This window comes from Lutra lutra, chromosome 18, assembly GCF_902655055.1.
Source record: "Lutra lutra chromosome 18, mLutLut1.2, whole genome shotgun sequence".
Taxonomy (NCBI): Eukaryota; Metazoa; Chordata; class Mammalia; order Carnivora; family Mustelidae; genus Lutra; species Lutra lutra.
In genome coordinates this window covers 21,753,509-21,779,440 of record NC_062295.1, presented here as the reverse complement: position 1 = coordinate 21,779,440, position 25,932 = coordinate 21,753,509, and the positions used below count along the sequence as shown (strand labels likewise).

Sequence of the window (25,932 nt, the reverse complement as noted above, 5' to 3'; positions counted from 1 at the left end):
CAGCGAGAACCTGCAGCCCCCAGTCCAGCAGCCTGGAAGGAACAACGCCGCCAACATCACAGTTGGCACTCGGGAGAGATCTTTCCCCAGTCGAGCCTCAGATGAGACCACAGCCATAGCCAAGTCCTTGACCGCACCCTTGCGAGAGGCCATGCCGAGGTCCCAGCTCAGCCGCACCCAAACATCTGGCCTCTAGAAACTGTGGGTCAACAGAATACGTGCTGATTAACACAGCTACGTTTGTGGTGATTTATTATATAGCAAAAGAAAGCTAACACATGATGAACACATGTTTGCTTGTCCATGCATCACTCTCTGGAAGGGTATGCACGCCTCCAAGGCCACTTGCTGGCTCTAACCTGGCCTTCCTTCCCCTCCTGGCAGGAGACGGGAGCAGTGGGGTCACAAGAGAAACATATTACATACAAACTTATTACATACATATTACATACTTATTACAAACATATTACATACAAACTTATTACAAACATAAGTCCTTTCCTACCATTTGAGTTTTTTTACTACATGTAAGTATTACTTTTATTTAAAAAAGCAAACAAACAAACTTCTGTGTTCCGTATTGATTCTGATGGCATGGGAGTACCCCAAATCCTCTGCCTGGGGCTCCTCTCTCCACTAGGTCCAACCCTTTCCAGCTCTGCTTCTGCGTGCAGGTTGGATGCATGCCTGGAGAAATGGTCTGGTGTAAAGTGAGCTGAGGGGAGGTACTGCACAGAGCCCCAACAGGTCGCAGAGCTTCCCAGTGGAGCTGAGGTTGGGAAGGGGGTTGAAGGAGGAAATGGGGGCAGGAAGAGGAGGACAGTCACTCACAGCCTTCTTCTCTTTCTAAATATGAGTAAGCAGGAAGTCACAGCTGGCCCTAGTTCTCCAAAGGAATTGTATACTCTGGAGAGGAGAAGGGGATTGGGAAATATTTTACTAAGAAACGGAAGAGAAATCGGAGCTTGCAAGAAACTCCTTGTGGCTTTTGTTTTGGCCAAGAGGCCCGGTGTTTGGGAGGCCACTCCTAAGAGAAAGATCCAAGGTAGGACAAACAGCATAGGCTCTGGAGTTCAAATCCCGGCCTCCAACCCCAGCTTTGCCATTTCCAGCAACACTGGGTGAGTCGGTCCATCTCTCCATGCCTCGGTTTCCTTGTCACTAAAGTAGAGAGACCAGTAGCCTCCCACCTGCAAGGCTTTCCAGTGGACAGAGATCTGGGTCGAGCCTAGCACATCTCAGGCACGCAGGAAATGGGAACCTTTATGACCATGAACATAGCATTCATGTCCCACCCCACACTCCTCGCGGGATATCACTGCATCCTTGTACCTCCACGCCTGTGCTCATGGGGTTCCCTCCATGCAGCCTACCTTTCCCTCCCTTCCCGATCTAGAAAGCTCTTGGACACCCTTCAACGCCCAGGGTAAAACTCCACTTCCTTTGTAGAACCTTGTTCAGAAATCATCCAGGACCCTGAGTAGCTTTATCCCTCCAATCCCACAGACAATTTCTAAGACGTCTCCTTCCAACTGATCCCATCCAAGGAATATACAGCATGGGGACCACAGCTACTAATATTCTATTCACTTCATAGGGGGACAGGTGGTAGGTAACTGGACACATGGTGGGGATCACTTTGCAATAGGCACAAACGTCAAATCACTCTGTTGTACCCCTGAAACGCATACACTATTGTATGTCAATTATACCATAAACAAACAAACAAACAAACAAACAAATAAATAAATAAATAGGATTGGTCCCATTGAGTCTGAGCCACAACTGGTGCCTGTAATGCGGCAGCAAGCAGGGCTGGACACGCACCCAGCGTCTACGCCAACAGGGTCGGGACAAGTAAGCTTCCAGGTCCCGCTCCCGAGTTAATCCTCATTAGTCGAGACCAATCGTGGCCATCCCACTCCCTAGCCTGTGATTGGTTAGCGAGGAGCATGTGACCAGTGCTGGCCAATGACCAGTGAGGGGAATTCTACAGGTCGGGTCTGTCCCTGGAGTTCGGAGGGATGGGTGAGGAGTGTCCCAATGGCCTCTGCCCCACAACGAGAGAAGCCGGACCCAGAATTCTGAGGCCCTGGGCAGCCTGGAGCATGTCTGTGACAACGGAGCCATGGCCTGGGTATGCTGGTTAATTCTCCCACCTTGGCCGGAGTTCGGGGCCAGGTCCTGAACCTGAGTGTGTCTCAGTCGCTCCTGTCCCCGTTTCTCCCTCCCGGAGTTCCCTCTGAGGAGCCAACCCTTCCTCATTCTCCAGCCATCTGGCTCAGGTGGGGCTGACCCCACCTGCAGGTCCAGGAGGGCACGTGGCTCGCCTCTGGCCAATCAGAGCACAGCACCCGCACCCTCATTCCTGCCCACAGCCTGGGCTGGGTTCGGAGATTTGCATGTGAGCCAAGCCAGGCAACCGAGCACCGGCCCCAGAACTTCTACTGGGACTCTCGGGCAACAGAAACTTTTCCCGTTGTGGCTCTAGCAGGTAGCGAGCATGGAGCATGGAGCTCTTGGTGGATGTACTGGCCACTGCAGGAGGCAAGAACCTGCCTAAAAATGAAGCCAGTGCAGACTAAGAGCGGGGCACCAAGGGCAGGACAGATTCCCGGAACCAGGAGCCGGCCACCATAAGCAAATAAGGAACATGTCTTTGGACCCCATAGGTCACACCCTTCTCTCCCCTCTTAATAAGCCTTACACTTCCCAGGACACGGGGAGGGGATTTAGCTCCAAAATGGAACCTGCTCCTCATCCCACGCTTTCTGGGCCTCTGCTGTGAGCACCCAGCTGCTCTGTTACCGCTCCCACCCGACACCCAGGCCCCATGCCAGGGGAGAAACCACACCTGAGAGCCGGGGAGATGTGAATCAACAACCCCTCCCCCTCCCTGGCTGAGGCAGAAAGACAGGAAGCAGCCACAGAGGCTGATGTGGGAGTTGAAGACGTGAGGAGCCCGCTCCCTGGCAGAAGCCAAGCCAGCCTAGGGTCCCCGGACACGGGGCGTGCCTCAGAGGGGGCCCTCCGAGAGTCTGACGTCATGACTTCTAGACCAAGGTGTGGGAGGGCAAGGCAGATGGGGCTTTCCGAGGCCTATGGCACTTGGGAGAAAAGGAGAACAATGTTTACAGCACACTGGGTGCCAGGCAGGAGAGCCTGTCCGTGTCATACACTCTGCACTCTCGGTAGCCCAGGGAGTAGGTACTCTTGTGGGACCCATATTACAGATGAGACAACTGAGGCACAAGGAGGTTACGCGGCATGGCCGGGATCACGCAGCTGGGGAGCGGAAGCAGGTATCCGAACCCAGCTCTGAGGGGTTCAGATGCTGCCCCTCCCCTGGGAATGTGTGAGGGGAATAGGAGGCCGGCAGGAAATGAGCTCTGTCCCCACCGGAAACTGAAACAGAAGGGAGCCAAGCTCCCCACCGCTGCATACAACTCCTACTGGTATTTCCTGGATAGTCTGCTGTACCTCAGCTCTCCCTTTTAAAAACCTGTCACGGGGCGCCTGGGTGGTTCAGTGGGTTAAGCCGCTGCCTTCGGCTCAGGTCATGATCTCAGGGTCCTGGGATCGAGCCCCGCATAGGGCTCTCTGCTCAGCAGGGAGCCTGCTTCCTCCTCTCTCTCTACCTGCCTCCCTGCCTGCTTGTGATCTCTCTCTGTCAAATAAATAAATAAAATCTTAAAAAAATAAAAAATAAAAACCTGTCACTACATTCATTTAAGAAGCAAGCTCACAATCACTGCGGTGATGGCAAAGCCCAAATTGGATGCCATTAGCATCCTATAAGGTCAATGCAGTGGGGACCGAGGGACAGCATGAAATGTTGGCTGAACTTGTCCAGTGGGGGTGGGAGGCTCTGAGCCTGGGGCCTCCTCTCTCCATGAAAAAGGACTGAACCCAGCACAGAGCCAGGATGGAAGTCGAGCTCTAGGTCCCCGATTTTGCAGTCAGGCCCCAGGGCCTGAGTCTCCACTTGCCCGAGTCCCAAGGACTGTGGAGAAGCTCCCTGGCGCACACACTCACGTCCGTGGGGTCGTTTTCATTGGAAATGTGGACCATGTAGGTGAGCTCGGAGTACAGGTGATTGTCGGTAGGGTATGGGTTTGTCCACATCAGCAGCCACATGTGGGAGACGCTGGGGTCAACCGTGAGGTTCCCGGGGGCCCTGGGCTTCACTGTGGAGAAGAGATGCCTGGTGAGGAGCTTATCCAGGTGTGGGGAGGGGGTTGACCCACGAGATTGTTAGTCAACTGTGGGGGCTCCCAGAGGGCACAGTCCATTAAGCATCTGACCCTTGATTGGGGCTCAGGTCATGGTCTCAGGGTCGGGGGACCGAGCCCCATGTTGGGCGGGGGGGGGGTGGTCCTTGCTCAGCAGGGAGTCTGCTTGTGATTCTCTCCCTCTCCCTCTGTTCTTCCTTTCTCTCCCAAATAAATAAATAAATAAATCTTTAGATTTTTAGCCAGCCACACCTCTGTAGCACAATTCTGGATTCCTACATGGATCGCATCTCAGCAGAGAACAACAACTGTAATACCAATTATAATGTTGCTAAAACTCTACTTGGCACTCGTGGTTATTAACCAGCTTTCTACAGTGAAATGCAAAATGTGTGAGCCCAACCGACCCTAAATTGGCCTTTTTCACCTTTGTCCTTCACACTTTTGGCCCATCTATGTACTATGTCCTTACTCACTGTTTTTATTTGGATTCGTGTGTTTTAAAACTTAGTCTCCTTTTCAGCAATCCTATCCAGGCAATCATAGGTATAAAATATGTATTAAAATCAATGCATGTGTGCAGAAATGATTTTAATTCATGGGTTTGCTCACTGGTCTCTTTAAACACTGACCGTGGGTGGCACAAATAGGCCCTTCAGGAACTGCAGAGCCCTGAACTCTGTAGATACTGGTGAAAATTCTCCTCTGTGGCTTAGTAGCTATGTGACCTTAGGCAGGTCACTTGCCTTCTCTGTATTGTATTCGGATGTAAAATGGGGATAACTCTCTTCTGGAAAATGAGGCTCAGAGAGGTAATGTGACTCGCCCAGGGTCACACAACAATAAATGGTGTTTTAAACTCCCATCACTATGCCACAGCAGAATCACGGTGAATTGCTGTGGGGACTGAGGCTGCCAGGATAACATCAGCCTTCAGTGGTCTGGACTGTCTGAAGCAGAAGCAGCGGACCAGGCGACAGAGGGTGGAAGGCCGGCTCAGCTCGGCAGCCAGCGTGCCTTCCATTAAGCAGAAGCCTCATCTCAAGACCCCAGTCTGGGCACTTAAAATCAGGAGGCTGGAATATAAAAGCTAAAGCGGACCTGATGTGCTAGGGAGCCCAGTCCCATTTCAGAGATGGGAGGACTGAGGCCTGGAAAGGAGGAAAAAACATCTCATTGTGTCTGTGAATACGCAGAAGACTGCTTGTACCTCACTCCCCCAACTGGAGCCTGGCCACCCCTGCCCCAGAGCCCAGATGGGGTTCGGGAACCCCCCCTAATCTGGGCCCTTCCCACCATGCCCCACTCACCATGTTTGCTGGGCTGGAAGGAGCCGCCCCACAGCTGCTGCTTCCCAGCCCACAGGTCCAGCTGATAGACGTCGGCCTGGACCACGTCATCTATGGACATGCAGCACACGCACACCGCACCTTCTCGGTTCTCGGGGACACACGTGCGGTTCCTGCAGACACAGAGGTGGCCTTAGGTCACTATGTTCAGGGTATTCCTGGAACATGACTCACGGGACACATGCTCTACCGGCTTCCCAACTACTCTGCCCCCAGTACCAGATTTGGGGACAGGGGTGTGGTGAGGACAACAGACAAGCGCTGCTCTCCTTGCTGGCCACAGCCACATGCCACACCCACTACGGACTCTTATATGGCTCTGGCCATGGCCATGGTCCTGGAACTTGGCTCCCCCTTGAAAGCCAGTGAAAGGGAAGAAACAAAGGCACTAAGGAATTCATAACAATGTGAGAGTGTGTGTGTGTGTGTGTGTCTGAGTGTACCTCTGGGTAGCACGGTTTATCCCAGTGGACAGTGCCCCATGTCTCACAGGCTAGGCTAGGGGTCAATGAATGTCTTCGGCAAAGCACCAGATAGCAAATATCTGGGACTTTGAGTGCCATAGTGTGTGTGTCCCAACTATTCAACTCTGCTGTAGTGCAAAAGCAGCCAGACAATGCAGAAACGAATGGGCATGGCCGCGTGCCAATAAAACTTTATTTACAAAGGCAGGTGGTGGGCCGGGTGTGGGCCTCAGGCCATAGTCTGCAGATCCCTGGTCTAGGCCATTGTACCACACTTTGAAGCACAGCCCATCCAGCTTGGTATACCTTGGAATGTCTCTGTCGGTGGACCCTACATTCTGGTGTGTGGCATATGCCAGGATGTCCTTTTAACTACGTGCCTTGGGCACACGATCACCTTCTGAGCCCTGCCTGGAAGAGCACTCCAGGTGCTGTGGATGGTTCCAGTGACCCACCTGGTACAATGTACCCTGGGTTCCATGGTCCACCGCACAACACAGTGAACTCTACCACTCACACTCTATCCCCAGCCCTCCAGGCCCAGCCTCCCCCAAATCCCAGCTCCACCCCAGGCTTACTCAGACCCTATAAAGTCCAACTGATAGGACAGGCGGAGCTCGGCACTGCAGTTGGTGGGACCGTCCATCTCCCACTGACAGACAGAGATGCTGACGTAGTCGGAGAAGCAGCTGGGCTCCTGCAGGACCTTAACACTCCCTGCGGGGACACAGGAATGCTCTGAGCAGCCAGAGTCACACAAGCAAGGGGTACATGCACCGGAGGACAAGTCGGAAACCAGCCCAGACAGGACTGAGGAGTCGAGCACAAAACAAGGAGACCACAGTCCCAGCTGTGTGCCAGTCTTCAGGGAGCTGGGGGCAGGGTGGGGTTCTGGAGCTTCCCAGCCAGCATGGGGGAAGATTCCTGAAGCTGAAGAATACCCCAGGAGGTGGGGTCTACCTTTACCTTCTGGAAACTCCACTACTTGCCCCTTTGAGGCCAAATCAAGGAAATTTCTAATCTAAGAAATTTCTAGTCTAGATTTCTAACAAGTATCTCAAACTTACCTTGTGTCCAAAACTCGCATCTGGTTCCGCCCCCTCCCCCCCACCCCCCTCAAATGTGTGCTCCCTACTCTGTTCTGTGCTGTCTTTTTCTATCACTCTTTACAACTGATTTATAATTAGGACCATTCATCATTAGCTGTCCCCTCCCACTACAGGGTGAGCTCCTCGAGGCCCGAATCTTTGTTTTGTTCACTGATTATCCTAGGAGCCTGGCATCTAAAGGGCCAGTAAACATTTGCTGAATGAGTGGCCCAATAAAGGAATGAATGGGAATTGGGGACTTACCAGAGCCTGCTACCCACACCAGGATCAGGCAGCTCACAGGGAATGTGAGCCCAGGGCAAAGCTGCCCCATTGGGAGATCCTAAGATACCTGCTGAGAGAAAGTGAGCTGGGTTAGTGCCAACAATGAGCCCTCAGTGTTCGCCTCAGCGTGCATGTGCACGCTCTCTCTGTAATCATGAAACACGACCCAGATGCACAAAACCCAGAATGAGAGCCAAAGAATGCCTTGTCCCAAGAGACATTTCTCCAGAAAAACCCCATGACCTGCTAAATTTAAGCAACCCCTGGGACTTTAGAAAGTTTGTAATGCACATTTGCTTATAAAGGCTCTGATAAGTCCTGCAGCAAAGAAATTTATTTTTCTTCATCTAACCCAACACTTAGCAATTTATTTCCCTACTCAACCTTCGTGTGTGTGTGTGTGTGTGTGTGTGTGTGTGTGTGTGTGTGTTAAAACCCCAAATAAAGGGACGCCTGGGTGGCTCAGTTGGTTAAGCAGCTGCCTTCGGCTCAGGTCATGATCCCAGCGTCCTGGGATCGAGTCCCACATCGGGCTCCCTGCTCAGCAGGGAGCCTGCTTCTCCCTCTGCCTCTGCCTGCCACTCTGTCTGCCTGCGCTCACTCTCTCTGACAAATAAATAAATAAAATCTTAAAAAAAACAAAACAAAAACCCAAATAAACCCCTAAAAGATTTATAATTCCTTTTTTTTTTTATTTTTATTTGACAGAGAGATCACAAGCAGGCAGAGAGGCAGGCAGAGAGAGAGGAGGAAGCAGGCTCCCCGAGAGAGCAGAGAGCCCGATGCGGGGCTCGATCCCAGGACTCCGAGATCATGACCTGAGCCGAAGGCAGCGGCTTAACCCACTGAGCCACCCAGGCGCCCCTATAATTCCTTTAAATACATTTTGGAGATGTTCACCTGTTTAGCCTTATAGAGCTGGTTAAATAAATGGTGGTATATCCACGTAATAAAAATGATGTTTGAGTGTGTGGAGTGTGTTAGACTTATGTCAATGGCCCCAATTCTCCACACCCCTCCTGGATCCACGTAACCTCTCAATGCCTCCACCACTACCACCCCTCTGGGCAGGGCGTTCGCCCCTGCCCTTGGATTATGGGCTCAATCATGTTACTAGCTTTGGGCAGCCAAATATTAGCAAGGGGATGCACTGTAGAAGTGTGCTTTTGTACGACCACTTCCTTGAGAACACAGCCATGCTAGCCTATGGGAGGATGGTGACATGGGACAATCCCATGTCACAGGCAGTCCCATCCTGTATTAGTCAACAGGCAGCCATTGCCAGTCATGTGAGTGAGCTCCCCAGAGCCATGTAACCGACCTGAGTCTGGCCACAGGTGCACAGCTGAGCCCAGTAAGCACAGCCAAGCCCAGTTAAGTTGGCCCTTTGGACCTGAGCTAAACAAGCATCTCTTGTTAAACGTTCCTGGGGTTTTGCCATTCTGCCTCGGGTCATCACCCCACTCCTCTGACTTATAACCCCGTAGATTCCCTTTGTGTTTGTGTTTTACATGAATGGAATTGTCCACTGCCCCTACTGTGTTAATGGCATCCTATAATACATGACTGGGGAATAAGAATCAGAAAGGACAGACACCCCCCCAAAAAAACCCCACAATGCAAACCCCCCCAAAATTACAAGACCTAGCAATAACCCTGTACACATTCATATCAGTGCTTCCAGATTTGTAGCTACACAAACAGGGAGATAAATACGAACTTTATTAATTTTACTTATAGCATCCTCTGCCTACTAAAACTTCATTTTTAGTATTTAATATATATTTTAAATATTTTTATTTATTTATTTGATAGACAGAGATCACAAGTAGGCAGGGAGGCAGGCAGAGAGAGGAGGAAGCAGGCTCCCCGCTGAGCAGAGAGCCCGATGTGGGGCTCGATCCCAGGACCCTGGGATCATGACCTGAGCCAAAGGCAGAGGCTTTAACTCACTGAGCCTCCCAGGCACCCCTAGTATTTAATATATTATTAAATATCATTCCATACCACTGTAGATCCAAAGCGTCAAATTCGTAGTATCCCCATGGTTGCCACTGGATTTTTAGCCTTTGTTTATTATTGTTATTGCTTTGTTGTTATACACAGTGTGGTAATTGTGCCCATCCTTGGAGAACCATCACCCCATGTTCCCCTGATCCTTGCCTTAAGCTTATTTTTTTCCTTTAAAAAAAAAAAGATTTATTTATGTATTTTAGCAGGGGGAGGGGCAGAGGGAGAGAGGCAGGCTCCCCGCTGAGCAGAGAGCCCCACACCAAGCTCGATCTCATGACCTGCTTGTGACCTGAGCGGAAATCAAGAGTTGGACACGCAACCAACTGAGCCACCCAGGTGCCCCTTTATCTTGTTCTTTCTTTCTTTCCCTTTTTTTTTTTAAAGTATGTTGTTGATCTTTTCTCATATTATAAAAGCCACATTTGATCACTGTAGAAAATTTAGAGAAGAGGGACAGAGCAAACAAGCAAAAAAAGAATGCCTGTAATTCCATCACCTGGGAAAACGCCATTGGCGACCTTTTTTCCATCTGTTTCTCATCTTTTCTGTGAGTGTCTAGTTCAACAGAATGGGCTGGTACAACATCTCCTGTTTCAGAGAGTGTGTATTTCTATGCCATGAAATACTGCTCAACATCCCTCCTGGCAAGGGCTGTGTAGTGGGCTTCCTGAAGTTTAAACACCTGCTCTGTCACTCCTTGTGAGCCTTGAGCAAACGGCCCTGTGCCTCAGTTTCCTACCCTGTAAAGAGGAGCTAATAACAGCTCCCATCTGACTGGGGTCTCGTGAACACTACATGAGCTGACACGGTCAGAGTCCCTGTAGTCACTGGTCACTTTTGTTAAGAAAAACCCTCAGACGTGAACTCCCATGGGGGACAGGGAGTGTACTTTTCCCCCCCAAAATGCTCCAAGCACTTAATGCCAGGGGCCCTCTAAAAAGCAAGGTACTGAGGTATGTTCCCAACAATGCTGAGAGCACCTGCCTTCCCCACCCCTGCGTGGGTCTCTATCGTGGCTTCCAGGTTCCTTCTGCTGCTTGGTAGCTGTATGCTGTTAAGGCAGTTACCCTATCTTTCACAGCGTCAGCTTCCTTATCTGCAAAGTGGAAACGATACCAAGCTCAATCTCAAGGTCGTATAGTGAAAAGGAAGTGAGGTGTGTACCTCAAGCCGTCTGCACCCAGTGTCTGGAGCACAACAGGGCCTTCATGCCCCTGTCGGAAGCTCTCCATTTGCAGGACCTCCCCGGCCAGCACTGCCTCCCTCCCTACCTGGCCCAACACCTGTGCACAGCGCTCCTGCCACCCACACATCTTCACTTCCGGCTGCCCTGGAACACACCGAACCTGTTCCCACCTCCAGACCTTTCCTCTTGTGGTCCTTCTTGGTCTCTCTACCTCTCTGGCATTTATTCATTTTATTCATTCGTTTGTCCTTAATGGATGAATTACCCCATAATACTGCGGTGTATCTTTCAGAAGAAAGGACGTTCATTCTCCTACATAGCCACGAGGCAACCATCAAAACCAGGCAATTAACACTGAGGCATTATGCCATCGGATCCCAGACCCTACCTATTTCCAGCTTGTTAATTGCCTCCGTAATGCTCTTTGTAAGTCAAGGACCCAGGTTATAATCATGTGTTACACCTGATCATCGCGCCATCCCAGCGCCCAGGTCTTGGCTTCGAGGACTGTTCCACACCGAATGGAGCAAGGGTTCCTTGAAGAAGCGGCTGACCAAAGGAGCAGGGAAAGTGCACGATAAGCCTGGAATCCTTGCCTCATAAAGTAAGGACGCACCCCAAGAATGGTGGGGATTTGTCAAAAAAGACACAGGACCCAGCTAACAGTATCTGGGACTCAAACAGGCACAACTGAAGCATTGCAACAAACATATAGTAATCGATTTTAACTCTTGGAGTCAAACAGGGCACAAGACTCTGTTCTGTTTTAGATCAACATGTGGGGGGGAAGGGGGCAGATCTATGTCTCCGTGGCAACCTTTAAGTATCTCCCCACAAAATCTGTATGGCTTATTAATTTAATGAGTCAAAATACTTACTAACTTTCCAACATTCCATATATTATACACAATACTTCATATAGAGATACAATTGTATCTAACTTTAGGTATAGAAACCTGGCAGGCACCACCTTCACCAATGGCCAGGAATGGAAACGAATCAAGGTCGGGAGCTTTCTGAAACTAACCCACCCACCCCCGCTGCCGCCCCCAAGAACACAGCCTTGTTTCTCGGTTGTTCCTGCCCCAAGAGCACAAATTGCAAGGAAGCATCAAACTTTTTTTTTAAGATTTTATTTATTTATTTGACAGAGAGATCACAAGTAGACAGAGAGAGAGAGAGAGAGGGAAGCAGGCCCCCCGCCAAGCAGAGAGCCCGATGCGGGACTCGATCCCAGGACCCTGAGATCATGACCTGAGCCGAAGGGAGCGGCTTAACCCACTGAGCCACCCAGGCGCCCAGGAAGCATCAAACTTAACCGAGACCTGAAAAGAACGGAGTCTAGAAAATAATTGGCGTATGCTCTTCGAAACATGCCTTGGGGTGGGGGGACGTGGGGGCAAAAGGCAAGGACAGTGTGGGAGGGCTGCTCGTTTTCAACTGTCTGTCATCCCGAGAGTCAGCCTTTGTCTGGTTTGCTGCTGGGTTCCTAGTGTCTGGCGCATAGCACTTGCTCAGTTAAATGCTTGTGGAATAATGCCATCTTGGATGTGATGTGGGGTCTCTAAGGGGCTCAGCATGGGACTGGAAACCCTCCCCAGGGGGAACCTGGAATCTGCTCAAAGCCCCAACTCGCTTCCCTTGAAGAGTCACAGGAAAGAGCAAGGAAGGAGGGGTGGGAATGTGGCGGTGGACCCATGACACTGGTGTCCTCTACAAGGTTCTAGGAACTCTTCCTCTGACAGGTTCACACATGCCCACAGCATCCTGTGGCAGAAAAGGCGAAATACAAAGTCCAGGTAACTTTTCCTCTGATAAGTTCACACATGCCCACAGCATCCTTCGGCAGAAATGGCAAAGGTGTCACTTGAGCTCTGATTTTGAATAAAGAGAAACAGAGAGGGCAAGAAAACATGGACAAAGTCACACAGCAGAAGAACTACTATGATAAAGTCAAGCCACCCTGGCAGGGGAGACTAAAACATGACATCTGTAGCAGTCAGGGTGGCTATCTTTGATCTGTTCCAGAGGGCACATCCAAATACAGGCACGTGTATGCCCATAACCGCGTGCGCGCGCACACGCTCACGCGCACCACACACGCACATGCCAGCTGGCTTCACGGACAAGCAGGGGCTGCATTCAGGGGAAATCACAGCCTGCGACGAGCAGTAACATAAGAGCCTCCCTGAATATCACAGGGATGGAGGACAGAGATGCGATAAATAAGAGATGTAAAGAGTAATTACCAAGTGCGTGGGTCAAGCATACAGCAGGAGAAAATAATTTCAAGTTTACACTCTCAATCATGGGATTCCTGACCCACTGGAGTTGGCAGGCAACTCCAGGCTTCACTGCCAACCCAAACAGTGATGCCCTGCACACACTCTCTCTCTGACAGGCTGCAGTTCCTTCTCCTCCACAGATGCTCATCTCCAGGTCACGGCTGAGCAGAACTGATGAGTGGAAACCATTTCCTTAGGTCCAGCCAAAGATTCATGTAAACAAAATCCCACCTGTCAAGTACTTACATTGTGCTTGGCACTTAGCTAAGCGCGTTAGGAGCATTACCTTATTGAATCTGCCCAAGAACCCTGCAAGATGGCCTGTTAACCCCACTTTCCATCTGGGAGAACTGAGGCCAGAGAGGTCAAGTAACTTGTCCATCAGGGCCCACGGCTGGCAAGAGGGGAGAACTAGTGTCAGAACCCAGGTCTGTTGGCTTCTGAGTCCAAAGTGCAGTCCAGTACATTAGTGTCTTCACCTTCTTCTAGAACTACAGAATGAACCCAACTAGATGAATGAAACAAGCCAGGAAGAGCTTGCCCTCCTGCTTGTCAGTTTCAAACATCAGCAGCCCGAGCACAGGACCAGGAACAGCAGGAAAGACCTAGGGCTTTTTAAGTCTACAAACTCCCCACAAGCAGCTTAAAAAAACAGACATAAAAGCTAGTGGAAGTCATATTAACAGAGATAGGAGCACCAGGACAAGGGAGGTGACTACCCAATACACCTGTGCATCCCTTTGGAAGAAACACTGCTGACCTGAATGAAACTTGGCTAGAGAATGATAAATGACACACAGGGCCGGAAAATCCCAGAAGGCCTAGAAAGGCTTAGCCTAAAGGCTCTGCCCCTATATCCTACATGCTCATCATTCACTGAACAAACATGATATTTACAGCATGCCAAGTTTCACCCATTAAATTTTGCATTTCATTTTAGGAGTTCATAGATCTCCCCACAGCCGAAGTAAGGACTCCAGGTCAAAGACCCCTCTTCTAGGCAATGAGCAGTTTTTAAGGGTTTGAACAGTGACAAGATTTTCCAAAAACCCAGTCTGGGGCTGAGAGAAGGATCGAGTGGGGCAGGGGGGTAAGTTAGGAGTTACTGCAGACGTGACTCACTTTGTTTTCTCCCCCCCCCCCCGGGGGGGGGCAGAGTCATTTTAAAATCAGGCCATGAGGGGCGCCTAGGTGGCTCAGTGGGTTGGGGCCTCTGCCTTCCGCTTGGGTCATGATCCCAGGGTCCTAGGATCGAGCCCCACATCGGGCTCTCGCTTAGAGGGGAGCCTGCTTCCTCCTCTCTCTCTCTCTCTGCCTGCCTCTCTGCCTACTTGTGGTCTCTGTCAAATAAATAAATAAAATCTTAAAAAAAAAATAAAATATAATATAATCAGGCCATGAACTCCCTGCTCGTTCCCTTCACTGACCTCTGGGTCCTGAAGGTTGTCTTCACCCAGGGGCCCGGAGAGATGCCTATAGTTAACGGCCCCGCCAAGAGGAGCATCTCCCACTCGGAATAAAACCCAAGCCCCAGAGCGCAAACGGCCAATCCAAAGGGCGCACCCTGTGTGATTCCATTTATGTTAACATTCTTGAAATGACAAAATTATAGAAATGGAGAACAGATTCACGGTTGGCGGGTAGGAAGGGAGGTCCGTGTGGCTATAAAAGGCAACACAAGGGATCCCGGTATCACTGTGGCTGGGCTGGAGACACAGACCTCAGCACGTGACAAAACTGCCCGGAACTACGCACATGCGCACAAACGCACACATGCGCAGATGCGTCCGAGTAAACAGGTGCCTCCTGAACGATATCAGGGGATGTCAATATCCTGGTCGTGGTGCTGTATTACCTGTTTCCTAAGTGGGTGTTCTTGAGGGAGCCTGACTCTATGCTTTCTTACGACTGCAGGTGAGTCACAAATATCTTAAAAAGTGTAAGAAAATGCAAAACCCAAACCAAGCAAAACCACCAAAAACCCCTGAGCCCCGTGATCGTCTGGCCCCTGCTACACGTTCCACCATTTCCCCTGTACCGCCTCCCGGTCCCCCACGAGTCTTCCGTCCCGCTGGCTTCTGAGCACCTGGACATGCTCCGAGCCTTTACACCCAGAAACCCCACCTAATGAGAGGTCCCCCGTTACCTCTTATCACAGCACCCTGTTTATTCCTGTCATATACTTATCACCATCTCTAATCGTATCGCGGAGGTTACACGTGTGAATGTTTGTTTTATTTCAGGATGTAGATAGCAAAGATTGAAAGATCCTACTGTAAAAATGTTTTCAACTTCCCCAGGTCAAAATACACCATTAAAAAAAAAAAAAAAAAAAAGCAAGCAAAGACCAGGAAAAGATAGCAATCTACACGGCAGAGGGTTAAGGGCCTTCATATATAAAGAAGTTTAGAAATCAATAAGACAAAGGCCCCTTTACGAAAAAGAGGTAAAGAGGGCGACTGGGTGGCTCAGTGGGTTAAGCCTCTGTCTTCTGCCCAGGTCATGATCTCAGGGTCCTGGGATGGAGCCCACATCAGGTTCTCTGCTCGGGGGGAGCTTGCTTCCCCCTCTCTCTCTTCCTGCCTCTCTGTCTACTTGTGATCCCTCTCTCTGTGTCAAATAAATAAATAAAATCTTTTAAAAAAGAAAAAGAAAAAAGAAAAAGAGGTTAAGGACCTAAGCGATTCACCCAAAACATTTCATCTCGGTAAAATAGGAAACCCTCTCATTCTGCTTATTAGTTCATGACATTGGCAGTGTCAAAGATCACCTGTAGCATTTAAATTTCTCTATATACGTACTGTTTGTCTCCCCACCATAAGAATACAAGCCCCAAGCCCCAAGAGGGCAGAGCTTTATGGCCGTTGTTTTGTCCCCAGGACCCAAACAGTGCCTGACACATATGTAGTGTGTGCTTAGTAAACATCTACTAAATGTTATTGCTTGAAAGTCAAGAGTAACAAATTCTAGAATATATATTTAAACACCGAGTACCAGGCTTTTGCTTATGGTAATGGCTATGCACATAGCTCTATGAGGTGGGGGCGTTAAACCTCCCCCCTCTTTTACAGATGAAGAGACTGAGGCACAGAGAAGTTACAAGCTGCCTGAACCCAGGCAGCCTCGCGCCAGTACCCATGTGCCTGACTGCTAATTTTGCTGCCTTTTGAAATGCAGCCCCTGCCACCCTGGGATGTGGTGCTGTTGGCCTCAATTGACGGTTAGAGACGCAAGCGACAAAGCCAAGGTCGGGGAGGGAGGAAGCAGCCCTTGGTGAGAATCTGAGCCTGCAACACATGGGAAAACCCTCCAGCTGGCAGTGAGGTACTCTTAACTTACTCTTTATTTGGGAGGACGTGAGTGGCAAGTCTTGAAATGTCAGAGGCCAGCAGCAGTTGGGAAGTGACCTGGCGGCTCTTCCTGAGCCCGATGGGGTGCAGGGCCTCCTGCTCTCCACTCCTCTTCCCTCTCTTGACCGCAAACCGGCTTGAAGGCAGGCTGGATGGGCAGACAGGATGCAGCCAGTCCCATGACAAGCGAACATGAAGAGGAAGCCAGTGACAGTGGGGGCTCCGGGTGGCCTCAATGGTGAGCCCTGGAGCTCCAGACTGTAGTCGGCCAGGAGCTTCCTCTGTCCTCTGGGACAGCTGGGCTGCCCTGGCAGGGGGCCAGAGACACACTCCTCCCCAGAGCAGCAGCCTTCCCAGAACTGCTGCCCTGCTGGGGTTCCCAGAACCGGCAGCTGCGTCAGTGGCCCCACCCAGCTGGTGATGCAGGCCCGGCCAGGGTCCCAAAAAGGCCTGGCCTCTGCCTCCTTGGCTCCCAGCCCAGCGGGTGGACAGGACAGGTGGTGGTAGGCTGGTCCTACTCCCACTGCAGGTGAGAACCCAACAGGGTCCAGCAGGCTCCCTGTGGACCTACTGTGCGCGCCAGCTCCTCGCCCACTCGCACGCACCCACGGGTGTTCCTGCTATATTTTCTGAGCGCCTACTATGTGCCAGTAACCACCGAAGCGGAAAGCCATTCATTCATTCACTCATTCACCCATTCGTTTCTTCCTCCTTCCCTTTGACAAATACTTGGAAAGAGAAGTTACTGGAGGTTTCTGAGCAGAGATAGGACCCTATGAGACTTTTCAACCCATCCCTCTGGTTGTGTGTCTGAAAGACCTATGGGGTCAAGGGCAGAAGCAAGCACTGGTGAGGAGCCTACTGCACTGGTCCAGGCAGCAGGTTCGGGGAAGGATTAGCAGGAACGGGCCGACTTCTAGATCAGCTGAAGGCAGAGTCATCAGGATTCGCCAACAGAATGGACTTTGGGAAGAGAATGGATCAGGGTTGAGTGTGACCGTCGTTTGTTCCTGAGCTAACAGAAGGCTGGGGCTGCCCTGGATCAGGGTGCCATGGAGTGGGAGTGGGGGGGCGTGTGAGAAAGAGGCCTGCTGGGGGGCAGCAGAGCCGGGGGTGTGGGAAGCAGCATCAGGAAAGGTAAGGGCTGTTCGGGGAAGATCCACATGGGTCCTCGAGGGTCAGGTGTCCCTAGAGGGATGATTGAGAACTCCCCAGGGAGGGCAGGGGTGGGTGCGTGGAGAGGGAACAGAATAGCCTGCTGTAGGCTCATGAGGACAGGCAACATCTCATCCAGAGCTCCCCACCCACCCCCCTCAATAAACGACCGTGCGTCTTCTATTCTATTTTTATTTCTACACTTACACAGTGCCCCCTTAGTGCCAGGCACTGTTCGAGATGCTTTAAGTCCTCCCTGTGAGGAGGGGACTACAATGTTTGTAGGGAAAGGTCAGGGGAAGGGATGCATGAGGAATGAGGGCATAGTCAGGGAGGAAGGGGAGCACAGGCCCTTGGCTACATCGACAAAGAGAAAGGAGAGGTCACAGGGCCAGAGGACAATACTGTCAAGTAGGCATAGCATGTGATTCAGACTCCATCCATCCCCAGGGCAGGCCGTTAAGCAGGAGAGGAGCTGTGCATCCGCTGGAAAGTCCACTCTAGCTTGTGTGTGGAGAAGGGCTGGGGGTTCGAGCCCCATGGGGCAGGGGCTGCTGGAGGAGAGGGGCAGACTCAGCCCTGCGTGGGAAGTAGAGGTTAACTTGCTCATGGGTGGTGGTGATCGGGGGAGGGGACTGGGAGGCGGAAGTGGCCTGAGGCTGGGCAGTAGGTGGCAATGGGTGGCGCCTGGAAGATCACATGCCCAGCCACACTGTGGACGTGGCAAGTCCGAGCAGGTGGTGGGCACCGGAGGGCATCCAGGGGGCAGTATGTTCTACTGGCCTGGAGCTCAGAAGGAAGGCTCAGGCTGGAGACAGGCCTGAGAGTCATCAGCTGTGTCTGAAGCCCAGGGGGTGGTGCAGAGAGAGACAGAGCCTTGTCTGAGAAGGCCAGGAGGGGGCTGGAGACCATGGGACCTGGCTGGAGGGGATACTGTCTTGGGGACACTCAGGTTGGCTATACCTACATTGAGTCCAGGCTGCCAATGGGAAGCCTGCAGAGGTGGCGAGCCCCACAGAGAAGCCTGGAAGCCATGCCCATCCTCAGAAGGTCCCCAGAGGCCCCAAGGAGGAGGCGGAGCCCGAGGGACCTGCGAATCCAGACACGCGGTCTGGAGTAGCAGCTGACCACCCACCCCCTGTCACTGGCAAGCCCATTTCTCTGCTCAGCACTCAGCCCTCGTGGCCTATCACATACACACGTGTCCTGTGCATGTCCAAAGCCCCCCCCCGGGACGCCAGTGCCCACAAGGCCGGAGGCTGTGTCCACCCTGTTCGTTGCTGCGGCCCTAGAACCTAGGACATGCTCAGCACACCCGACGGGGGGAAGGGGGGATCCAAGGGTATTTGCTGAATGCAGCCGTCCCTGATGAAGACGTGGACACAGACCCCCAAGCAGGAATCCATTATCCACCTCTCACAGCCGGATAAACACTGACCAATTCTGGCTCAGAATCTCCTTAGATTCCTTTATGCAGGCCCTGAACTTGGCCACCGGGGAAACTGACCTTGGAGAGCTGGTAATTGGGGCATTACCATGATTATGGCCCTGGCCCCGGGACACTGATTAGATTTTGGCTGTCTTAGTGACAGTCATGGCTCCCAGCGGGCCTGCTTCCTGAGGTCTGTTGAAGGCACCGTGAACGCCCCTGCGTGTCCCCAGTTCCTCCAGCCATTAGAGACCATACCCTGGGCCCTTCCGCCTGTGACTTCCACCCCCACCTCCCAGAATGCCCAGCCTTAGTCTCAGTCACACCAGACTCTGCTCTGCACTTGAACTTCACCGACGGGCTTAACCCTGACATCAACCTGAAGACTATGGCAGGTGCAGTTTTATACCCACCGCAGACGCAGGAAGCATTTGGGCTAGAAGTGGCTTCTGGCCCTGTTTGCCCAGCCCTCACCCCTGAACTTGTCTCAACAACGACCAGGACTTTGCCCCCTGGGTGAACCCAGAGCTGGGCCAATCAGGTCCACACAAAGAAGAGCTCTCTGTTCACTTTCTGTCTGCAGACGGGCACTGCAGGGGAGGAGTCTCTCCCTGAGCTCTTGCCATTGTCCACCCCCCCCCCCCATTATTCCTGGCACAGTCAGGGACACATGGACGTGTGGAGCCACTCAGGCAGGGACCCCAGTGCCTCGGAGACCCAGAAGCCTAACTCTGGGCCTGAGTGGCCAGGCCTCGCCCTGATTGTCTGACAGGCCTTGGCAAGCTGGGGTTCTTCTCAGGGCCTCTGTCTCGTCATCTATGAAGTGAGGCAGAACCACTTGCCTCGCCGGTGCTGCAAGGAGACAAGGAGACCAGGGTGGAAGAGGTCCTGAGACAGCAGGGATGGAGCAGGGAACAAAAGCTCATCTCCAAGCATAACATAAAGGCTCTGAGACCCTGAGTCCCCGACATTGGCCATATCAGGTCTCACGGGGGCATATGGAAGAGGAAGCTGGGCGCCAAAGGGCAGATTGACTCCATTGACAAGAAGTTCCAAAGGAGACAAACTGATCTGGGGGTCATAAGTATGGAACTGTCCCTGGTTTGGGGGGGCAGAAGGGGAGCTTCTGGGGGGCTGGCCAAGCTCTGTTTCTAGGCGGCCTTCTGCACATTTTTGTACACCAAGGGAAAAGGCGCAATGCTGTGTACCTATCTGCACAGAGGGAGGAAAAGGGAAGAAGGAGGGGAGAGGCCATGCCCTCTGGGCTCGGGGCGGCCAGCACCTCCCCCCACCCCCCCAGACCCAGCAGTCCTGTCCAGATAGCAATTCCAGCCCCCCTCGGTCTTTTCTGGGGCCACCGACTCTCCACTCACCTGCCTCTGCTCTCACGGCTCACAGCCATATCCCCCACCCAGAGTCGACCCAAGGATCTAAGGGAGCTCAGACACATGACGGACAGACCCATATGACATGACACATGACAGCGCGGTGGGCCCAGGGCCAGTCCTGAAGGGCAACTGTCACTCCAACAAAGCTGCTTTTTGTCACCTCCGCGAAGGCCTGGGCATTGCTAGGTCTCTTGACATCTCGAAAAGAAGCTTGAAATCCAGATTTCCATGCCCCTTTTCCTAAGTTTTTAAAATCTGGAAAGCAGTTCCAGTTTCAAAACCCACACCGCAGATCTGTCGTCCCTCTTTGGCTTCCAACCACCAGCTGACGTCCTCCAGGGTCGGGGGCGAGGGTGTCCCAGGACGCCTCCACCAAGACGCACAAGCAGTCACAGGTGGAGACCCCATAGCTGCCTTTTCAAAGGTCCCCTGCCCTCTGTCCCTATTAGCTCTTGTGCATTAGGGGATGTGGTTGTCAGGGTGATGAGAATGGAGTGGAGCTGGAGAACCACACCCCCCTCCCCAAATCGCCTGTTCTTTGTGGCCCAGCGGCATCAAGCATCACGGGGGCAAGGGAGGAGAGTCAAAATTCTGCAAGCCCCACGCCTTCCTCCTGCGTAGGGGAGGAGGCACGCCTGCCAATGCTGCGCTCTCCCAGCCCGGCTCCACCAGTCCCCAAATGTGCCACAGACTCCCCCCTCGATGCCCACCTCCTGTGCCACCCCCACGGACCCGAATGCTCAAACCCTGCTCTTCGATCAGCCCTTCCCCTGGCTGTCCCTCTGTCCCAGCATCCCTGCCAGTCTCAGCAGTACTGAACTGTGCCTTCTTTCCTATCCTTTTCTGGACTGGAAGCTCCTCCAGGCCAGAGACAGTGTCTTACTCATCATCTGTGGGAACAAAGGAGGCAGCCAGCCAGGGGCAGCCGCCGTGAAATTGATCTTCACCCTCAGGAGGTCCCTGCCCTCCAGGTCCTCCTCCGTCCTCACTGCCTGGAACGTCAGCCCATGTTCACACCCAGTGACTAACCCACGCACAGGGATATTGGCAGCACTTTTCATATCCAAGACCGTCGCTATTTTCACAGGAACTGGAGAGAGAGGCAAAGTGAGTCATAGCCCCATTTTATGGATGAAGAAAGTAAGACCCAAACAGGCCAAAGGACTTGCCGCAGATTACAGAGCAAGTGGGTTGCCAAGCCGAGACTGAGATGCACGTTGTTTTTTGTTGTTAATTTATGTGGCTCCAAGACTAAGGTCAAAGAAAAGTCACTAAAATGCATAAAAAGAGAACAGGTGTAGGAATATTAATACCGAATAAAGTGGAATTCAAGGCAACAAAGTATAAAAGAGAGAAAGGTGGGTGTTTTATGATAAGAGCAACAATTCACCAAGAAGGTATAAAAATCATGAACCCTCCTTCTACTCATATATTCTTTTTCTATGCACCAAACAATATGGGTTTGAAAGTAAAGAAAAAACAAAAACAGACACAAAAACAGAAAATATGAATGATGTAATGATCAAGCTTGAGCTCATAGATTTCTAAAACTTTACACCCACCAGAAAATATACATCCTTTCAAATACATGAAGAACATACAGAAAAACTGACCAGAGGAATCTTACAAGGACCTCAACAAATTCTCCGACACTGATCTCACACAAGTCATAAATACTGACCACTATGCCATAAACTTAGACTCCAACAATACAAAGATAACTTTAAAAAAAGCCATGAGCCTTCAAAAAAAAAGTTTGAAGTGCGTAACATTTGCAATCAAAAGGGAAATTGTAAATTATCTTAGCAATGAACGACATTGTGTAAGAAAGACCTGTGGAATGAAGCCAATGGAGTACTCAGAGGAAAAAACATAGCCACCTAGCCTGAAGCAGATTTACTAGAAAACAAGAAAGCCTGAAAACAAGTGTTAGCCTCAGATAAGGAGTTTCAGAATGGAAGAAATTTTGATGGACAGCAATGTAGAAGAGGAGGTTTTAGCTGGAAAGCCCAGTGTGAACTCCAAGGGGGATGTGACCACTCAGAAGCATGAGTGCAGGTTATATCAACAGAGGTATGGGCTCCAAATCCAAAGAGGTGATAGTCTCCCTCCCCCTGTGGCTGGGCAGGCTTTGGTGGGAGGCAAAGGGTTTGACTTTGAGCAACTGGATCATGTCTGAAGCCAGGCTGAATTCTTTACAATTCCCTGAGTCAGGAAGAATGACTGAAAGAACTAGGACTCTGAATTTCGAGTAAGAGAAAAACTGGGCTCAGATTGGAGGGCGCTGGTTACTACTTCCAAAGGGTAGAACCAGAGCCAGAACGTAAACACTACTAGAAAGTTAATTTGGCTAAATCTCAGGAAAGATTTTTCTCCCAGTTAGAGCTGTCCAGCTGTGAAAATGTGGCTTCTGGAAGGCCTACACTCCATCTCCAGATGCAAGATTGTTAAGAGGCTGTGGCTCCATGGGCTTGGAGGGCTACCTGTCCACAGATCTGGTGTCTCTCCTCTCCACAGAAGTTCCGTTTCCTCTTTTGAAAAGGCAGAACACTCTCTTGGCACAAGAAAACCTCGGGGCCACCCCAGTTCTCCAAAATGGCTGCTGGTGACTCTGCTCCCTCACTTCTGACCAAGAAAGGTAGTTTCTTTTAGACGCTACTCCTTGGGCTGGATGGCTCAGAAGAGCAGTTAAATGCACAGGCTCCCAGGTCAGCAGCCTCAGGGTTGAACCCAGACTCTGTCCCTTTGGCGTTGTGTCACCCAGATCAGCCCCCACCCTGAGCCTCAGTTTCCTCCTCAGGGAAATGGGGAGGCACCTGCTTGCCTACCCACCTTCACCTAGCTCAGTGCCTGATGTGGAGAGGGGCCTCTACTCATCCCCTTCCACACACCACCCCCCACCCCGTGCTTTGGTGTGTCCTCACTGTTTGGGGCCAGGAAGGTTCTCGTTGGTAAAATGATAAGTACAATGATTAGTTCATTGGAAACACCATCCTGATCTGGATCCGACCACGTGATGTGTTGAAACACCGTGGTGAAGACCGAGGATGCTGGAGCTGCTGGCTTCACAGCTGTGCTCTGCCACCTGTGTGGCCCTGGCCAAGTCACTCAACGACTCTGTGCCGGTTGCTTCATCTGTAAAGTTTGGATGAGAGCAGCTCCTACTCTGCCAGCTCCTTTCACAAGGTGAATGAGGTACCTGCAGGTGTCTGGTTTTCTGTTTTACCTCCTCGACCTGTGTTCCTTCCCCTCTCAGTCTTGCTCAATTCCTTCCAACCACAGCAGTTTTTTGGGGGGTCAGACATACCAAGCTTGGTCCCATCTCGGGCCCTTTGCACCTGCTGTCCCCTCTGCAGGAAGCACCCTCTTATTTCCCTAGATGTCCACATGTCTTTTTTTTTTTTTTTTTTTACCTCAGGTCTTAGCTCAAAAGTCACCTCCCTCCCTAGAATGTCAGCTCCACGAGGGCTCTTGCTTCCGTGTCACTGTTGTGTCCCCTGTCCCTAACATGTTTGCTGAGGGAGTGTAAGCCTGGTGCTAACACTCAAGGCATGTGTGTACCCGTTACTTTTTGGTGTGCGGTCCGTCCCTTTATAAACCCGCTGCTCAGAAGGACAGTCCTTCCCTTTTAGGAAATGTTCCACCAAACCCAGGGGCCCAAGCTCTCTTCGCCTCACGGGGACTCACTTCCTCCCTCTCTCCCTGTGGCGGTGAGGGGGGACTCAGATGCCAGCCCAGCTGGTGATCCTCTCCAGTGAGTTGGCGCCCAGGCCTGTTTGAGCGAAGCCCGGGAATCTCTAAAGCAAACTTGAGGCCCCTAGGGTGAGAATGAGTCAGTCGGAGCCAAACCTGAACTCTCAGAGGCCTGGTCACTTGTTGGGAAGGGAAAGACATGCATGTTTAGACAGATCTGTGCACCCAGAGCCAGGGACAAGCAGCAAGCCGGGAAGTGGGGTTGCTGGGCTGGACAAGACCTTCCCTGGGGTTCCCTCCACCTGGCCTGTTCTTCCCCCGGCCTCTGCCCCCGGCAACTTCCTCAATGTCGCTCCTCACAGAGGCTGCCCTGGAGTCTGCACTCGCCCTGCTTTACTTTTCCTCCCAGTCCTGACGGTATATTCCCTGTTCTCCTCTGTGAAGTCCAGGCTGACCAGGCATGTCTCAGAATTCATGGTAACTCAGATTACAGAAAGGTCACCTGGTATAAAATCCCACCCGATCTAACCACCCTGCCTCCCCACCAGGGTTCCAGCACTCCCCAGATCGCTCACATTCATTCCTCTGCAGTGAGACACACAAGCATTCGTATCAGGGAAGCATAAACACACACATTAAAGTGCCTCTTGATTAGTTCACCTCAGGTCTCGCTTCCCATGGGGTCATGGAAGAACTTTCAGTTTCCAGAGCCTGCAGACTTCAGCATTAGAAATAAGGGGTGGGGCGGGTAGAGCTGTCTATATCAGTTTGCTTGTGTTTTGCCTGTCTTCTTAACTGGAACTGAAATTCCAAGACAGCAGAGACTTTGTCCACTGCTCTATCGGGAGCTCCCGGAAATATTGATAAATATTCAAAGAAATAAATGAGCAAGCTAGGGGTGGGTATGGAGAAGTGACTGTCCTAAGAAGAAGAGAAACAGTAATCACTGAGCTGTGGACAAGGTGTCTATGGAAACTATCTCATGAACACCCCTCCAATACCCATTTTAGTGACAGGCAAACTGAGGCTTAGAGAGGTTTAGCACCTTGCTCAAGATCCCATAGATAGGAAACAGCAAGGTCTAAATTTGAACCCAGCACCCCCAGCCCCAGCCCAGGCTGCAAGCCTGTACTCTCCTCTCTGCCTTGGGCTCTGAGAAGCAGTGACTTCCTGGAAGTCACACATCAGGGACACAACCTGTTTGGTGCGGGACATCCTGGCTACCGCAAGACCCTTCAGTCTCCGCTGGGCTTCTGGTCCACACTCCTGCAAGGGCAAGTTCATACGACATGCAGGCAAGCCACTGGCCTCTCTTCTAGCCTAGCCAAGGGAATTCAGGTCAGAAATGACCACGGGAAATGCTCAGAAAGCTGTCCCCCGGGGCTAAAGTGAGCAAACTGGCACAGTGGGAAGGAACGCAGGCTGGGAAGAAAAGCAGATTCAAATCCCTCCCTGTCACTTCCAAATATACGGCCTCGGCCAAGGCCACTGCACGCATCCCTGGCAAAATGGGTAGATTAAATCCCATCCAGTGAGGTTCATTTATTTACTTAACAAACACATCATGCTCATTCTGTGCCAGGCACTGTCTGGATACTTGACCGTTATCCTTACATTTAATCATCACTACAGTAGTAAAAAGTCATCACTACCCTTTCATAAATGGGAAGACCGAGGTCCTGAGAAATTAGTCAACTGTAAACCCAACATCTGAACCTGGGCAATCTGGCTCCGGAGCCCTGGCTCTTAACCTCCACACTGTGCTTCCTAATGGGCAAAAAGAGTCATGAACATTTGTTGTGATGTACTATGCGAGGGAAATCACGTCAAGTATCTTAAAAAACATGTCCTCAACCTTCACGAAAGTCCAACTTGAAAAATGAGAAGTACCTAGTGTGGGGGGGTTCTGCCCCTGCCCCGCTCCCAGGTACCATCAAAGACAGCTGAGGGCAGTGGGTCACTTGAACCCAAGCTCTCTCCTCCATCCTGTGGGGTAGAGGGGTGGGGATTTGGGG

At 51.5% G+C, this 25,932-nt stretch overlaps 1 protein-coding gene and 1 long non-coding RNA gene across 10 annotated transcripts in view; both read right to left on the bottom strand.

Annotated features, from left to right (window-relative positions):
* The window catches only part of IL4R (interleukin 4 receptor), a 36,286-nt gene that overhangs the window by 8,434 nt on the left and 1,920 nt on the right, over nucleotides 1-25,932 (bottom strand). Inside the window, exons 1-6 of one of the 9 annotated variants that reach the window (XM_047713716.1) lie at nucleotides 20,210-20,299; nucleotides 16,242-16,400; nucleotides 7,398-7,488; nucleotides 6,624-6,762; nucleotides 5,543-5,694; nucleotides 4,036-4,187 (exon numbers count right to left, since the gene is read on the bottom strand). In XM_047713716.1, the coding sequence (XP_047569672.1) occupies nucleotides 4,036-4,187; nucleotides 5,543-5,694; nucleotides 6,624-6,762; nucleotides 7,398-7,467 (513 nt within the window). In that variant the 5' untranslated portion in view covers nucleotides 7,468-7,488; nucleotides 16,242-16,400; nucleotides 20,210-20,299. Of the gene's footprint in view, nucleotides 1-4,035; nucleotides 4,188-5,542; nucleotides 5,695-6,623; nucleotides 6,763-7,397; nucleotides 7,489-16,241; nucleotides 19,689-20,209; nucleotides 20,300-25,932 lie in introns of those variants that run through there. The other 8 variants (XM_047713722.1, XM_047713715.1, XM_047713721.1 and 5 more) reach the window with 8 other exon arrangements.
* LOC125090752 (uncharacterized) lies at nucleotides 533-4,029 on the bottom strand. The gene is made up of 2 exons (XR_007124470.1): nucleotides 3,714-4,029; nucleotides 533-3,502 (listed from the first exon to the last, which is right to left on the bottom strand). It is a non-coding gene; the product is annotated as an uncharacterized LOC125090752 (long non-coding RNA).